This window comes from Cucurbita moschata, unplaced genomic scaffold (genome assembly GCF_002738365.1).
Source record: "Cucurbita moschata cultivar Rifu unplaced genomic scaffold, Cmos_1.0 Cmo_Scf00004, whole genome shotgun sequence".
Classification (NCBI taxonomy): Eukaryota; Viridiplantae; Streptophyta; class Magnoliopsida; order Cucurbitales; family Cucurbitaceae; genus Cucurbita; species Cucurbita moschata.
Window position 1 is genome coordinate 5,931,925 of NW_019268520.1, and position 16,415 is coordinate 5,948,339.

Sequence of the window (16,415 nt, forward strand, 5' to 3'; positions counted from 1 at the left end):
TGTAATTTTTGCTTGGAACAATCCATGTTGAGTGATTTACTGAGCATTTTCTTAGGAGACATGTAAGTGAGAACAAAACATGCTAGAAGAACTTGTGTTAGTCTGTGGGTATAGTCTTCACTTTTAAAAAGCAAAGAGTAGATAACATGACCATGTCCTACATACTCCAGATTCGAATCTTGGACATGATTTGTTTGTATATAAAAAAAACATAGGATAATGCAAGATAGAATTAGAGATGATAATAAAAATATGATGCTTTAATAGGTTTAATAACTTAGTGGCATGATTAATAATGTATTAGTCTAATTGAGGAAAGTGATTGATATTAAACCAACCAGATGAAGAGATTAAACATTAAATCAAGACCAAATTTATAGTGTAATCTACATCACAACTATAGGCTTAAGTATATTAAATATTTGGCATTATGAAACCATCCTTAATTAATTAAAAATTAAACATGTAATTAGCGACAAACCTATTAATTTATAAATCCTTTAAGGGATTAGCTTGCACGTGAAGGAAAAGAAACAGTAGATTAGTGAGAGACTAATCACCTAATTAAAATAGTGGTTTCTAACTTCACCATCATTATGTTTTATAGAAGTTGAAAAATGGGATTTCTTCACAAATTAATATTATATGTTACATGTAACTCCATCAATAAAATTACTTTTAATTTTATTCTCTAATGTTTCATGTTCTTTCAATTTTAGTAGTTACACTTTTTTTTTTTAATCTATTATATTGGGGTTGATTAGCTTTTGGGGTTTTGCCTCATAAATGAAAATGGTGCATGAATTTTCGCCATAAGGTTCATATGATTTGATAATTCGACTAATTTAGACTATTCAATTCAAGGGTCGGGTTAGATTTTTTTTTTTTTATGCGGGCTCGACATTTTTTTTATCAGGTCAACCCAATCAACTCAAAAATTGGGTTACAGAAATTTTAATGTTCTTATCCTATGTTAATGATGTTTTATTATTTGTAAATGTTTAATATTTAAATTTTATAAAATTTAGATACTAGTGTAACATGTATGGTGGATATATAGAATTTTTTTAAAAAGGAACAACCTGACAACCAAATCCAAAGTTGGGTTGGATTGTGAACTCTATTCAAGTTATTCAGGTCATTGACCTAACTAACTTAAAATTTTAGGTTGGTCTGAAAGATTTTTCCAACTCAATATCTCTAGTTTAGCCTAATTTTAAGTAATTTTCTAAAATAATAATATTAGTTCTTAATTGTCCTGAGCTCATTTCCGCTCTAATCTCAAATAAAAAAATTTCACCCATTAGAGACAGTCTCGAAGAAACTGATTCTATCATTGATTTGCCCTAGACTAGTCTTAATCAATAAAGTTGAAAAGACGTAGAAGCGCGTGGAATTCTTTTCTTCTTCATGAGACGCGTTTGTTTGGAGTTGTTTCAAATTGTTACGATGTTGGATTCATGAACTCCCTTTTCATTTCTTTGTCATGTTGGGACATCAAAGACATTTTTTTACTACTTTTTATTTTCTTTGAAGTTTTTGATTGTTTGAGATGTGTTCGTTTGAACTAATTCTCCCCAAGAAAGGGGACGGAATTTTCCTTTCGACAATCAACATATTATCTTTCTCCTTTTTATTTTAATTCTTTGAAATCGGTAATGAGATTTACATTTATAAGATTAAAAATAAATATAATATTGTGAGAACGTGATCAGTCTCCCACACATCAAATTTAATGAGTCGATATTTGTTTATCGTGCATAACAATAACGTTGACTATATTAATCGATCGGTTCGCTACATTGTGGAACGTGGTAGATTTGCGTAAAGAAACAAACTTAATAATGGGTTTAACCACTACAATCCATATTTATTAAATAAAAATTTATTATTTTTATTTTTGAATATTTCAACCATTTTCAAGGTAATAAATCTTGGTATTAATTTTCAGGGCCTTGGAATGGCCCATTTCATGGAAATTGGGCTTGGGCTTGGGCTTTTTTTTTTATTTAAATTTTTTGTTTTGTCCTTTTCCTAATTTTGCTCTTTTGTTTGAAATTAAATATGGAAATCCCAAACTCAACCTTTCCATATTGGCATTGCTTTGCCTCACCATATTTGTTCTCTCTTAACCAGTAACATTAATTATCAAATTCTCGCTAACAAAAATCTATCAAATTTCGAGACTTTATCGTTGTTGGTACTTGATGTGTTTCACACAATTCAACAAAAGATTAGTATAATTTTTGGACTATATGAATTTTATTTTTTTCCATACTTTTAAATATACTTTCGGTTTCTTTCCTATCGAGAATTTGGATTTTCTCCACGTAGCCGTAATAGGTCTAGCTAGATTTTGAAACTAGACCCACTTGCGTTTTGATAAGATAAAAGAAATCAGACAAAAATTCACACAATTAGGGATAAAGCTTACAGCTTTACCAAAAGAATAACGCGCTACATTATAACTTTTTATATGTCAAATCTTTCAATTTTTAACCTAAAAGTGAAGAGACTAAAACGAGAATATTTTAAAATGTATAGAGATGTTTTGAAAGGGAGACCAATTTTAGTGGTCGATGAGATTTGATGATTGAAAACAAAGACACTTTAGGCATTAAAAAGATGGTGGTTTAGCTTTCTTGTAGTTGGTGATTATGGAGTCATAACAGCTAAAGCCCACCACTATACTAGCTGATATTATCCGCTTTGACTCATTATGTATCGACGTCAGCCTCACAATTTTATAATACATATATTAAGGAGAGGTACTTCGTTATCGTTTTCAACTAACTCACTGTAATTCATGATTATGAGGTGGTTTATATATGATTATTATTATTATTATTCCCTTAAAATCATTCTCTTCCCTTTTTCTTTGCTTTTGCCACCAAGCAATCGAACCCCATTTTGACTCTTTACTCGTTTCTTCTCGAATAAATAAATAAATAAATAAATAATATATATTGGTTCTCACTATTGGTAATAGAGTAGTATATAATAATAATAATAAAATAGCAATCAGTGTGGGTCCCACTCCTTTTCTGGGATCCGATTGTACAAAAAGGTGATTTTTCATTTTATAATTAAAAAAAGAATGTAGAAGATAATGATATTTAGAAAAAAAAATGAAAAAATAGGCAATGTTTAGTGGGTGATTGCCAGCTAAAAGGAGTGGGGGGCCCAATTGCAAAGAAAGGGGGAGAAACGTAAATAAGGAGAAGTTGAGGGGGGTGAGAAGAAAAGAAGAAAAAAAAAGGGGCAGAAGGGGCAGAAGGGGCAGCACCTGAACAGCGGAGTATAAGGGCCACTCGTGCATGCTTTTTGTTGTTATTATTATAAATAGGGAACTGTAGCGAATGCATGGATGGAACGTTCTGCTCTTCCAAAACCAAACTTAACACTTCTCTCTCTCTCTCTCTCTCTTCCCCTATTTCCCTCTGACTCTCTCTCCCACACGCTCTCAGATTCTTCTGCACTCTTACATCCCCCCTCTATCTATCTATCTCTTCCACTTTTTCTTTTCTTTTCATTGCTTTCACCCCCCACCCATTTACGCTTTTTCGAATCATCGAGTTTCTCTACTCCGTGTTCGATCTTACACGATATGTCCCAATTTTGCAAGTTTTCAAGGGATGTATAGATCCTCATTCAGATTTTGGAAAAGCGTGGTGAATTGGACTAGGATATAGTAACAGATACTGTCTATCTTGGCTCGTTACGTATTGCCGTCAACCTCATGGTTTTAAAACATATCTACTATGAAGAGGGTCTAGCTCTATTCCGACAATGCCTCGCACCGTTCCGTAACTCGCTTGTGAATGCCTTTATGGATGTGTTGGCATATAAGTATGTGAATCTATGGAGTTTTCCAAACTTTCCTTTTCTTTCGAGTGATTCTTTACTGTTAGGGTTAAGTTGCATGGTAAAAATCATTCTAGTTTGACATGATCAATCATACTTGTAGAGTAATTCGAGTCTCTAACAAGTGTTGTTGTTGTCTTGAGTAGTAATTTTTATTTGTTTTTACCAAAGGAGTGAAAAAATGAAAGAAAATATGTTGCTTTCTGGCTTTGTTGCAACCCATCAATGGCAATAAGCAAATTCACTGCAAACCAACTGAAAGAATGGAGCAAGTGGATCAGAACATGAGAACTTCTTCAGCACTTATGAATACTCTTTTGTACCTCTTGAGTGTTGAATGAGAAAGTGATGGGGGAAAGCAACAGCTCCATGGCTAACATTTAATACACAACATGTATCTAAATCTTTAATTCATAAATGGTCTACTCAATAATGCCTCATTATAAAATATTTTTACAACAAACATGAGAGAGAAATATCGACCCATATACTCCGATCCTTAAAATCAATATCACAAACAATCAATGATTCATCGGACAAATTTCTATACGTGAGATCCCACGTTAGTTAGAGAGGAGAACGAAGCATTCCTTATAAAAGTATGAAAATCTCTCCTCAATGGACAAAGAGTATGTGTCTCGACACTAAATGCTCTGCAATAATAGATTGTGCAGTGTTTCGAGATGTTTTTTTTTTTTGACCGAGAGTACATAACTTGACTCGACACGGGTTTGAGAGAAAAAAAAGTGAATGTTGATGGGTTTAAAATAATAAGGAAAATGGGAAGAGTACAAAAGGTGATGAGATAGTAGATAGGGGAAAATATGTGCAATGAGGTTTGAAAAATCAGATGGGTCAGATGGGAAATGGTGGGGTTGTGGTTTGAATTCATTGACAAAGTTATTGAAAAGAAAAGGAAAAGGGAAGGGGCTCCACATGCATCAGAGCCACAGCCCAACGCACAAACTGGCAGCCGATCACAGCCCCCTCACCCCTCTGAAACCCTCTCTTACCCTCTTCTCACTTATAGTACTTCTCTTCTTTTCAATTATTGCTCTTCCTTTTGCATTTCCTACGCCCATATCTCCTCCATTCCCCCTTCACCAAATATCAAATAATCTAACTCTCTTTTACTCTAGGGTTTCGAGTCCGTGTTCGTATTATGGTACGATAATGTCTATTTTTTAATTTAGTAGCTTTACTTTACCGTCTGTTCAATAAACTCAAATCTCTCTGAGATCCCACATCGGTTGGAGAGGAGAATGAAACATTTCTTATAAGCGTGTGGAAAGCTCTCCCTAACAGACGTGTTTTAAAACCGTGAGATTGACGGCGATATGTAACGGGCTAAAATGGATATATTGGCAAAGAGTTTGAGCTGTTATAAATGGTATCATAACCAAACATTGGGCGGTGTGCTGACAAGGATGCTAGGCCCCCAAAGAGGGTGGACTGTGAGATTCTACATCGGTTGAAGAAGAGTACGGGCCGTGAGATCCTACATCAGTAGGAGAGTTGAACGAAACATGGCTTATAGCAAGCTAAAACGGACAATAATTACTAACAGTGGACTTGGGCAGTTACAATCTCTCCATATTAGTAAGGTAAGGAGATCCTCCTTGTATTCTTATAAAGGTAGGGGTGATTTTGCTTTGAAAATGAACTAAAGAAAGTCGTGTGTAGACTATTTATTAAATCCAGTCATTCGGCTCTCAGCTCAATAGCTCACGATCAAACCAATTATATAAACACGAGCTAGTATCAACCATCATTCTATTTCATTAGAAAGGGTGAGTTGAAAATAAAATTGAAAAAAAAATTATTAGAAAGAAAACAAGAATAAAAAAAATATAGGGAAAAGAAATGGAAACTAAAAGGCGAATGTATGACCACTTTGATTCTGTGGTAGCTTGGGTTGACTATTCTAATTGACCAGGTTGACTGGAGTTGTGATTGGTGGAAGAGAAAGTTAATGAAACGACGCCGTGGTTGAAGTGGGGTGACATGGCAGAGCGCGTAGGAAAAAGAATGGGAATGCGACAAGTCAAAAAGTCAGAATCCTAAGCACCGTAAACATGAGCAATGCTCATGAGGCCACACCCACCGCGTCTTTACTCGACTTGTCGTTTGGTGTCCTATTGCTCTACCAAAACACCGTGACTCGGGTTTTCAAACCCTTACTAAGAATGATTCATTCTCCTCTCCAATTGATGTGAAATTTCACCATCCACTTCCTTCGGAATTCAGCGTCTTTGCTGCCATTCGTTTCTTTCTCCAATCGATGTACGACTCCCTAATCCACCTTCTTTCGATGCCCAGCGTCTTTGCTGACACACCGCCTCAAGTCTACCCTCTTCGGGGCTCAGCAAACTCGTCAGCACATCGTTCGGTGTCTGACTCTATTATCATTTGTAACAGTCCAAGTCCACCGCTAGCCGATATTGTCCTCTTTAGACTTTCCCTCAAAGTTTTTAAAACGTGTTTGTTAGTAAGAGATTTCCATTACCCTTATAAAAATTAAAAAAAAAAATGTTTCGTTCTTCTTCATAACTGATGTGAAATCTCACAAACCCTTTTATTTTTACGAGATCCCACATCTATTAGAGAGGGAAACGAGTGTCAGTGCTAGTGAAGACGCTGACTCCAGAAAAGAGTGGATCGTGAGATCCTACATCTGTTGAAGAGGAGAACGAAACATTCTTTGTAAGTGTGTGAAAAACTCTCTCTAACAATGCGTTTTAAATACATTGAGTGGAAGCCTGAAAAGAAAAATTCAAAGAAGACAATATCTAGTATAGTTCTAGCTGATGCTCGCCCGTTTAACCTTTACATCTAAGACACCCAACTCGCGCCCTCTCGGAATGAAATTATATGAGAGAGAGAGAGATAGAGAAAAGAAGAACATAGAGAGTGTTAGACATAGACATGGGACCATCGTCCTGACTCCACTGCGTAAATTCTAGCTTTTTCGTGGACGACAAGATCCGAGCCTGCCGCTACCCTTTCATTTCTTCTCTTCCCTTTTTTTAATTTTCCATTTTTTAATTTTTTTTTTTTCTTCGCCTCTTCTTTTTATCTCACACTCTCAAGCTTCCCATGGAAATGGATGATCAATATGCCCTCTCCGATCTCCGCCACCTCATGACTACACCTCCATCTCGCTCCCATTTCCCCTCTTCTTCCTCAATTCCCCACCATGATCTCTTCTCCTCTTCCTCCACTTCCTCCGCCGCCGCCGCCGCCGCCTTCCGCCACCACCACCACCACCATCATACCCCTTACGACCTCATCATGATGATGCCACGTGATACTCTCCCCGACTTCCGTTCCGATTCCGCTGCCACGCCCCCTGCCGTCGTCTCCGCTCCAACAGCTCCCACCGCCTTCGAACTCGAAACTGCCTCACTCGCTGCCGACTGCGCCACGCCCCGATGGCCTCGCCAGGAAACTCTCACTCTCTTGGATATCAGATCTCGACTCGATTCTAAGTTCAAAGAAGCGAACCAAAAAGGACCCCTTTGGGATGAAGTTTCAAGGTATCTATTTATAATACCTTCATGTTCTTTAAAACTCCCTGATTCTTTCTTTTGGAGCATAAATTAAAACAAACAAACAAACAAACATGTTCATTAATACACAACAAGTTCCGGAATTTGAGATTGGGTGTTCATTCTTTTTCCAATTTCGTGTCTCAAAAGAAGAAAAGTTTTGATTTTTTTAAATTTTTTTTAAATTTTTTTAAAGAGGGTTTTCAGTTTGGTTTCCAATGTTTTTAAATTTTGAAAATGACCATACACTCTACATGAATTCAGCTGCTTGGTTTGCTTTCTTAACGTTGTCTTAGAATCTACTTTCTAGAAAGAAGAGAGACAGGACTTGTGCCACTGTCTTTCACTCCAAAGTTTCCATTTTTTTTTTTCTTTTTTTTTTCTTTTTTTGGAATAATAATAATAATAATAATAAGAGGGTTTCTGAAACCCAATTTGGTGATCTTGAAATTGATCAAGGCTTTTTGGTCTTGTTTATTGTTTGAAAAATGCATAGTTCTTGGGTTTGATTTTAGTTCTTGAGCAAGAAAGATGAAGAATTTGTTAGAATTTGGGGTAAATGTGATTTTGAAATCTAGGGTTTTTTTTGTTTCTGACATGAATCATTAATAAAAATTGTTTGTTGGTTAAAAAGATGTTGTTTTTGTTTCAGAATCATGGCTGAGGAACACAATTATCAAAGAAGTGGGAAAAAATGCAGAGAAAAGTTTGAGAATTTGTATAAATATTACAAAAAGACAAAGGAAGGCAAAGCTGGAAGACAAGATGGTAAGAACTACAGATTCTTCAGGCAGTTGGAAGCTCTCTATGGTGAAACAACCAATTCAGCTCAACTTCCAGATTCCCATTTTGTTGGAGACAGCAACCTCAGCTTCCAACAAAATGGGACTAACAATCCGAACACCGCTCTACCAATGAGCTACGAAGCTCAACAGAAGCATTACTGCGACAGCCTCAGCCTCTCTAACACGTCCGAGTTTGAAACCTCAGCCTCGTCGGATGACAACGATGACCTCGGCTCGGTTGGCATTATGGACAACGATTCGGTCGAGAAGAGACGGAAACGACGAGGCGGGAAATGCTGGAAGGCGAAGATCAAACAGTTTATCGACTCGCAAATGAGGAAGCTCATTGATAAACAAGAGGCTTGGTTGGAGAAGCTCATGAAAACTCTTGAACAAAAGGAAAAGGATAGAATGGTATTGTGCAATGCATTGAATATGAATTTGAATTTGGATTTGGATTTGAATTTGAATTTGCAATCCTTTGATCCAATTATTTGTGTTTTTTTTTTCAGATTCGTGAGGAGGAATGGAGGAGACAAGAAGTGTCAAGAATGGACCGAGAGAGGAGCTTTTGGGCAAAGGAGAGAGCATGGATAGAGGCTAGAGATGCAGCATTAATGGAAGCATTGCAAAGGCTAACGGGACGAGAATTGAGAGACTACAACTCCTCGCCCGACCACGGATTAATTGCACCGGAGCGTCATCGGAATAACAGCGATAACCAAAACGAAGACGGGAGCGAAATACTAAACAACAACACCGGTAGAGAACTAGTAGACAACAATAATTACCAAAGGAAAACAATAGATGAAGGCAACAAGAAACGCAAGGAGAATTCAAGATCAGCCACCACCTACAATCTTTACTTCCAAACAGATTCCTCCCTCTACAGCGGCGGAGGACCTTGCGGCGGTGGTGCCGAGATCAAAGAACAAAGTCCAAACAGCTCGAACGCTGGCGGCGGGGGTGGCGGGGGCGGTGGCAGCCATGTGGTGCAAGATAGTTGCTTTCGGTTCTTGATGGGTGAAGGAGATCAGTCTCAATCTGGTTTGTGGGAAAATTTTGGTCTGAAACTCAACAATGGAAGTGACCAAAGTTGAGCTAATGATGAAGTCATTATGCAAAACTTGAAAGACTTTGACAATGGAATCCATTACAGCTACATGGTCAGAGACAGAGACAGAGAGAGAGATTCAGTGTCTGGTCTAGGGTTTAGCTGGTTGGGATTTGATAATTATTGAATATATTATATTAAGTTGATGGGAATTTCTTCATCCAACAATTATTATTGCAAATTAAATCAAATATTGTTTTTCTTTTTCCCTCTCTTTTTTTCTTTTCTGTTTATTCATAAATTACGAGCTTTACGTGAGATTTTACATCGATTAGAGATGGGTACGAAGCCTCCTTATAAATATGTACGAAGCCTCCTTATAAATATGTGGAAACTTTCCTACGACTTGTATTTTAAAATTGTGAAGCTGACGATGATACGTAACGGGTCAAAGCGGATAAAATCTGCTAGCGGTGAGATTAAGCTGTTACAAATGATATAAGATAAAAATACCGAGCAATGTGCCAGTGAGGATGCTGGCTTCCAAGGGAGGTGGATTGTGAGATCCCACATTCGTTGGAGAGGGGAACGAAACACTCCGTATAAGAGTGTGAAAACTTCTCCCTAGTCGAAGCATTTTAAAACTGTAAGACTGACGATAATACGTAACGGATCAAAACGAACGATAACTGCTAGTGGTGGGATTGAGCGGCCGCGCTTTCATCCAAATTATCATTTTTTTTCTTCTAATTTTAACTGCAAATAATTAACAAAAAGGAAATATATAATAATAATATATATGTCTGCATGGTCAATTTTTGCTGCTATGCATGTGCTTTTTAAATTTATTGCTAATTTTCTATCTTTGAGAAGACAAATATGTCTGTTCCTCACCAGTGTCTTCTTCCATTATTACATACCCTAATAAAATTAAAAATTAAAAAAAAAAAAAAAAAACATCAATTTTACAATTAATTAAAAATAGACATTAATCTGATTTTAGTTTCTTAAATTTATAATTTTTTAATTTATACATGCTCTTCAAATTTTAAAACCTTTTTAAATTAATATTATCATAGCCTAACATACCCAACGTAAATAAGATTGAGTCTATTTATGATATATTAAACTCGAGTCCTTAAATTATATTTTGAATCTTAATAAATTTATGAGCCAAATATTATTTACAAGGGACCAAGAGTCAAACCGTCGTAGATTTTGAAGTTTTTAATGTTATTTTGAAGGGTATGACACAATAGGGAAAATAATGCATGGATTAGGTTTGGACAAACATGAGGTTCCTTAAATGAGAAAATGTCGTTTTTAAGGATGTGGCAGAGATGGACTATAGAGTGTGTGTTTGAACAAAATAGTTCCAATGAGTCCTTATTACTATTGGAGATGCCAACAGCTTTTCCTATAAATAATTACAAAATATATATTATTAAATAAATGATTAATTAATCACTTGAATCATTCTCTTCAAATCCCTAGATTTACATTATTATTTTAATCTTAAGTTTAAATATTCTTTAATGGTACTTTTTACATACATTATCTCATCGATTTATGTGTATGTTTTTTTAATCTAAGTTTGGTAATGAAAATGAGAGTTAACTTACTTCTTATAAATCTATAAATTCAAAGAGATAACCTAAGATTTCTTCTAACATTGGACCAACAGGTCAGAAATTATGAATCTCCACAATGATATGATATTGTCTACTTTGAGGATAAGCTCTCGTAACCTTAACATCATACCCATGGAGATGAGCCAATATGAGACTCCCTCACAGCAATCCTCCCCTCGAACAAAATACACCATATAGCCTCCCTTAAAGTCTATGGAGCCCTCGAACAACTTTCCCTTAATCGCAACTCAACTCCTTTGAAGCCCTAGAATAAAGTACACTTTGAGTCACTTTTGACTAACACTTTCAAGATTCCCAATTTTTTTATTCGACATTTGAGGATTATGTTGACACTATGTTAGAAATCATGAATCTCCATAATAGTATGATATTGTTCACTTTGAGTATAAGCTCTTGTGATAACATACCCATGATCCTCTCCTTAATTAGTCGTTATGGGACTCCCTCCCAACAAACCTGGCGATCTGGGTCGGGATAACTGGCAAGTATTTTGACCACCTCGGGCTGGTAGACACTAGTCGAGGTAAAGGTGTAGAGTTATGTGGTAGTTTGAGGAGGAAAGAAAGAGAGACATAGAAATGGAGGATTACATCATGGTTGAATAAGGAAGGGATAAGAGTTGTGAAAGAGGGCAGCAAAGAAGAGAGATGTGAGTTAACACTTGTAAGGGGTTTGGTCTCCACTTTGACTCACAAGAACACTTCCTTCTGAATATGGATATCTGCCATTGTCGCCCTCTTTCCTTTCACAATTTCAAACTTCCACTCACTCTCTTCCATTCTTAATGGTCCTTTACCTTATCTCTCTTCTCAAAATAATTAAATAATAAAATAATAAATACCTCTTTGACTTTGAGAAGACCCACCTTATCTGTCTCCAACGTCACCTTCTCTCTGCACCCCCGACAAATAATTAATATATTTGGGCTTGGTCTTGGGCTTGGTCTTGGGCCTGGATAATAGGATCGGCCCAATAGAATGATAACATTATCGAGGGGAATTAATGATATTGATTAATTTGAGTTATTTGGTAACACAAATAACGGTAGTTTTTTCTTCATTTGTTTTACAACGGAAAGAAAAGGAAAGCAGAGCAGCTCACTCAACAATGCCTCAAAACGAAAGGCTTATTGTTGTCCCTCAACATACAACCATATTTAGTATTTGTAATCCTTGACATGGAGACTCTCCGCCGCACCCTCGCTGAGCTTGGCATCACCCTTGTACGTTCCAAGCGTGGCCTCCGAGTTGGCCTTGCACCTTGTCAAGAAAGCAGCCCTGGCCTTCACAACATTCGACTCCTTTCCTGCCCATGCCTTCAGAGTACTCTGTTGAAGGGCACGTCCGAACGAGAAAGACAGCGACCATGGCTTCTTCCCCTTCACATTGTTCATTGCATTCAGGTTCACGGTTGCCTCCTCCTCGCTCTGTCCGCCCGACAAGAAAACTATGGCAGGGACTGCTGGAGGGACGGTGCGTTGTAGAGCCCGCACAGTGTACTCAGCGATCACTTCTGGAGCAACCTTGGGAGCGTCAGATCCAGGGGTTACCATGTTGGGTTTCAACAGGGTTCCTTCCAGGAGGACGTGGTGATCGTTGAGAGCCTTGTAACAAGCAGCAAGAACACGCTCTGTCACCTCTGCGCATTTCTCAATGCTGTGAGGGCCATCCACGAGAATCTCCGGCTCGACGATAGGAACAAGGCCGTTCTCCTGGCAGATGGCAGCGTATCGAGCCAGGCCATAAGCGTTCTCATTGATAGACAATTGCGAGGGCTCGGTAGGGCCTATCTTGAGGACAGCGCGCCATTTCGCGAACCTAGCACCGGCTTGGTAGTACTTTTGGCAGCGCTGAGCAAGGCCATCAAGACCCTGGGTGGTTGTCTCGCCATTAGTACCAGCAAGTTCAACGGTACCTTTGTCGACCTTGATGCCAGGCAACACGCCGCCTTCCAACAACACATCAACAAACGGCTTGCCTGCAGAAATAATCAAATTAGAAAGCTAAACATCAATACACCCAAAATCAAACGGTTTACCTGCCGCTGTCTTCTGGTACAGAGTCTCCTCATACAGGATAACTCCGCTGAGATACTGAAGGGCGCCGGGCGTGAGGAAGAGGAGTTCCCGGAGCGCACGTCGGTTCAATTCAACATTCTCAACATTGATACTCGCTAGACGTTTGCCGATGGTTCCGGTTGACTCATCAGCAGCAAGGATACCCTTTCCAGGAGTGCCAATGTAGGCAGCATTGGCAATGAGCTCATCTGCATGGACAAGAATTCCCTTTAAACCAGATATTTATACCCATTATTACTGTTCCCACGACCCAGAAACTTCGATACAAAAACAGACAGACAGACAGACAGACAGACAGAGGAAACCCAATTAAGTTGCAAATTCAAAACAATGAATCATGGCTAAAATGGATCGAAACTCCTGCTTCAAACGTTGAAATGCAATCCTTATAATTAAGAAAACAGAGGGTAATCGGACACAATCAAATGAAAATTCACGAGCAAATTAACTCGAGATCCCGACAGAAAAACAGAGTAATGATCAAACAGAGTGCAACCCAATTACTGAAAACAGAAGAACAATGACTCCAGATCTGAGAAACTAAACCAAAAGATAAAGATCAACGAACCGAAATGCTTATAGAATATAAGAAAAAAAGACCAAATGAAATTATGATCGGAACAGAGGAAATCAACGAAGCAGAAATGGAAAGTGTTTGAGAAAGGGATGAATTACCCTGGCACTTGCTCTTGAAGGAAGACATTCTCAAAGGAAATGAGGATTGAACGTAGAAAATTGAAGAAACAGAGTGAAGAGATGGAAGCAGAGAGGGCAGTGAATTGGAAAGAGCTTCGCTGCTCTGCGTTTATATCAAGCAGTTTGGCAGAAACAAGAGAGAAAAATCATCGCCACTAGTTTTGGCGCTTTCTTTTTCCGCAAGAAAAGACGGATTTCCACGTAGATCACTGCGAATTTACTATTTACCCCTCCACTCTTGGGATCCTAAGAATATTCCAAAACATCAAATAGTATCATATCCTTCATTCATTTATTTTGTTTAGTTAAAATATAATTTAAATAGATTTTTATACCTTAAAAACGTAATAAAAATTATATTTATTTTCTTACCATTTACTTACTAAATTATTTTTCTTAATCGATAATATAGTTTAATATTATCATCGTGGATTTAATATTTACAAAATTATATAGATAGAAGGTTATAATGGGAAAATAGACAAATATATGTGATTTCCAAAAAGGTTAAAATCTATGGGCATGGAGGGTCAAAGTTTGGAGGGACAAAAAAGAGATTAAAAAAACTGTGGGGGAAATGAGTGAGTCAATGGGCCACAGTTGGGGTTTTGCTTGTTTTGGTTACGAGTGTCGCCATTTGTAGCTCATAATTTAGACCACCTTCCGTCTAGGCTCTGGACATATGCTAGCTTGGCATCTATATCGAGTATACCAACATGTTACGATTGGCTACATGCACCGAGTATGATTTAATTGTGTTTCGTAAAATAGTTGAATGGCATTTGAGATGGTCTTTACTAGTCGATCGAGCATTTATGTTAAATATCTTAGTTAAACGAATATTCAGTCATTTGGTAGTGAAACTAATTAGGTTGGTTTGTTGTACTTTTAGTGAATGAGAAATTTGGCAGGGAAACGTACCTAAGAGTTAGTTCATCTAAGTTAAAAAAACCAACTTAGTGATCGTGACGTGCATGTGCCATTAGGGTGGCTCACTCTTCTCTTATGACAATAGGGAAATGTTTGCAAATATATTAGAAAGAATGTCGTAGGCGGATGAATTAAAGAGTTTAATGGAAATCGAGACGTAATGAATTTGTCTACTCTTCTAACCAAATTTATCTTTCTCCAATATATTATAGATCGAAAGTGTAACCTTCATGTAAGAGTTATATGAATGTTTTGTTCCGTCTCCGATCGATGTGGTATCCAAATCCACTCCCCAACATCCTTATTGACACAGTGGTCCATGTCTAACTAGGTTTTCACACCCTTATAAGAAATGTTTTGTTCCCCTATTTAACCGACGTGAGATTCCACAATCCATCCATCCACTCCCTTGGAGGTCCAATGTTTTTCCAGACACAGTGTCTGGTGTCTTGTTAGGTTTTCAACCCCTTATAATGGATATTTCGTTCCCCTCTCCAACCGATGTGAGATCTCACAATCCCCCTCCTTGAGAGTCCAACATCCTTGATGGCACAGCGCCTCGTGTCTGGCTCTGATACCATCGCTAGTAAATATTGTTCACTTTGACCCTTTACGTATCATCGTCAACCTCACGATTTTAAAACGTAAGTGTTAGGGAGAAGTTCCCATACTCTTATAAGGAATGTCTTGTTCCTATCTCCAATAAGTTGTGTTTGTGCTTAACCATATATAAGAATCATCTTTGAATCAGGCTGGAGATCAGTATAGATTGTATTATAGCAGAGTTAATAGTATAATTTAACTTACTTTTGTATTGTTTAAAAAAAATACTATATACTATATACTCTTTACACCTTATATTAATTAAATTATATGTCACTTTAAGCATGCTTAAGGATGCTTTAATTGTGTGAACATGACACCTTTCTCTTTCATTAAAATTATTTTATGCCATGTTTCAACTTGGTTTTTGCACCCTATTCTATTGTTACTTGTTTAATTAATATATTCTCTTTTAATATAAAGTAATTGACAGAATCATATGCTTTATTATTGAGGGACACTATAGAAAACAACCCCTCCTGGTTGTAACAAAACTTTTAAGTCCTTATATCAAATTAAGAATATAATCCTAACTTTCATAAATTAAATTAATGCAAAAATTAAAGTATACATTTGCAATTAAATTATGGTATAAAATTACGGAAAAGTGAGTTTGATATAAAAATATTTAAATCATAAAAAAAAAAATACTTTTTAATTAATTAATATTTTTTTTTAATAATATTCCATTATTATTGAGCTTTAAACGTATTTAAACTCATTAGAAGAGTTGAAAAAAATGGTGATTGTTAGAAGCGTGTTTTGAGAGGAGACGAATATGGGCTTTCTTGAAAGCTTTGAGAGTCCAAATAAATGGGCCAAAAGCCCAAATATTATTACCCAATCAATCGGCCCAATTCCCATTTCAATTTTGTTATACGATTAAAGCCAATTTAATATATTTAATGCATTTATTATCATTTTAAATTACTAATTTCTTTCTTAATTGTGCGTAATGAGAAAATAATTCGTTTCTTAGAAAAAATAATAATAAAATAAGCTTGAAATTTACATTTTTATTAGATAAGAATTGTACAAGTTAGAATAGGAACATCCCATGTCCAAAGAAAAGCACATTCAACATACTTCCCTCTTGAGTTGAGTGAGCATAGAGAGAGAATCAATTCATCCAAATTAAAATCACACACAAAAAAAGAAAATTAAAATTAAAATTAAAACTAATTTTTTTTTTTTTTTTTTTTTTTT

At 36.7% G+C, this 16,415-nt stretch overlaps 2 protein-coding genes across 2 annotated transcripts; one reads left to right on the top strand and one right to left on the bottom strand.

The window, feature by feature from the left end:
• The first annotated feature begins 6,513 nt into the window (after positions 1–6,513).
• On the top strand, positions 6,514–9,488 carry LOC111441376 (trihelix transcription factor PTL). Its single transcript, XM_023078334.1, has 3 exons — positions 6,514–7,400; positions 8,065–8,611; positions 8,710–9,488. Exons 1-3 carry the CDS (start codon positions 6,961–6,963, stop codon positions 9,295–9,297), a joined length of 1,575 nt encoding a protein of 524 aa, XP_022934102.1. The 5' UTR covers positions 6,514–6,960; the 3' UTR covers positions 9,298–9,488.
• Positions 9,489–11,889: 2,401 nt separating this feature from the next.
• LOC111442380 (fructose-bisphosphate aldolase 6, cytosolic-like) lies at positions 11,890–13,803 on the bottom strand. Its single transcript, XM_023079771.1, has 3 exons — positions 13,656–13,803; positions 12,941–13,168; positions 11,890–12,880 (listed from the first exon to the last, which is right to left on the bottom strand). Exons 1-3 carry the CDS (start codon positions 13,681–13,683, stop codon positions 12,060–12,062), a joined length of 1,077 nt encoding a protein of 358 aa, XP_022935539.1. The 5' UTR covers positions 13,684–13,803; the 3' UTR covers positions 11,890–12,059.
• Positions 13,804–16,415: the final 2,612 nt, after the last annotated feature.

Bases quoted from the DNA above. Each gene is read 5' to 3' on its own strand.
- LOC111441376 (XM_023078334.1), top strand. From the start codon at position 6,961: ATGGAAATGGATGATCAATATGCCCTCTCCGATCTCCGCCACCTCATG. The intron at 7,401-8,064 runs GTATCTATTTAT...TTTTTGTTTCAG, and splicing joins CTTTGGGATGAAGTTTCAAG to AATCATGGCTGAGGAACACA. The intron at 8,612-8,709 runs GTATTGTGCAAT...TTTTTTTTTCAG, and splicing joins AAAAGGAAAAGGATAGAATG to ATTCGTGAGGAGGAATGGAG.
- LOC111442380 (XM_023079771.1), bottom strand. From the start codon at position 13,683: ATGTCTTCCTTCAAGAGCAAGTGCCAGG. The intron at 13,169-13,655 runs GTAATTCATCCC...TTGTCCATGCAG, and splicing joins CTTCAAGAGCAAGTGCCAGG to ATGAGCTCATTGCCAATGCT. The intron at 12,881-12,940 runs GTAAACCGTTTG...TTATTTCTGCAG, and splicing joins GTACCAGAAGACAGCGGCAG to GCAAGCCGTTTGTTGATGTG.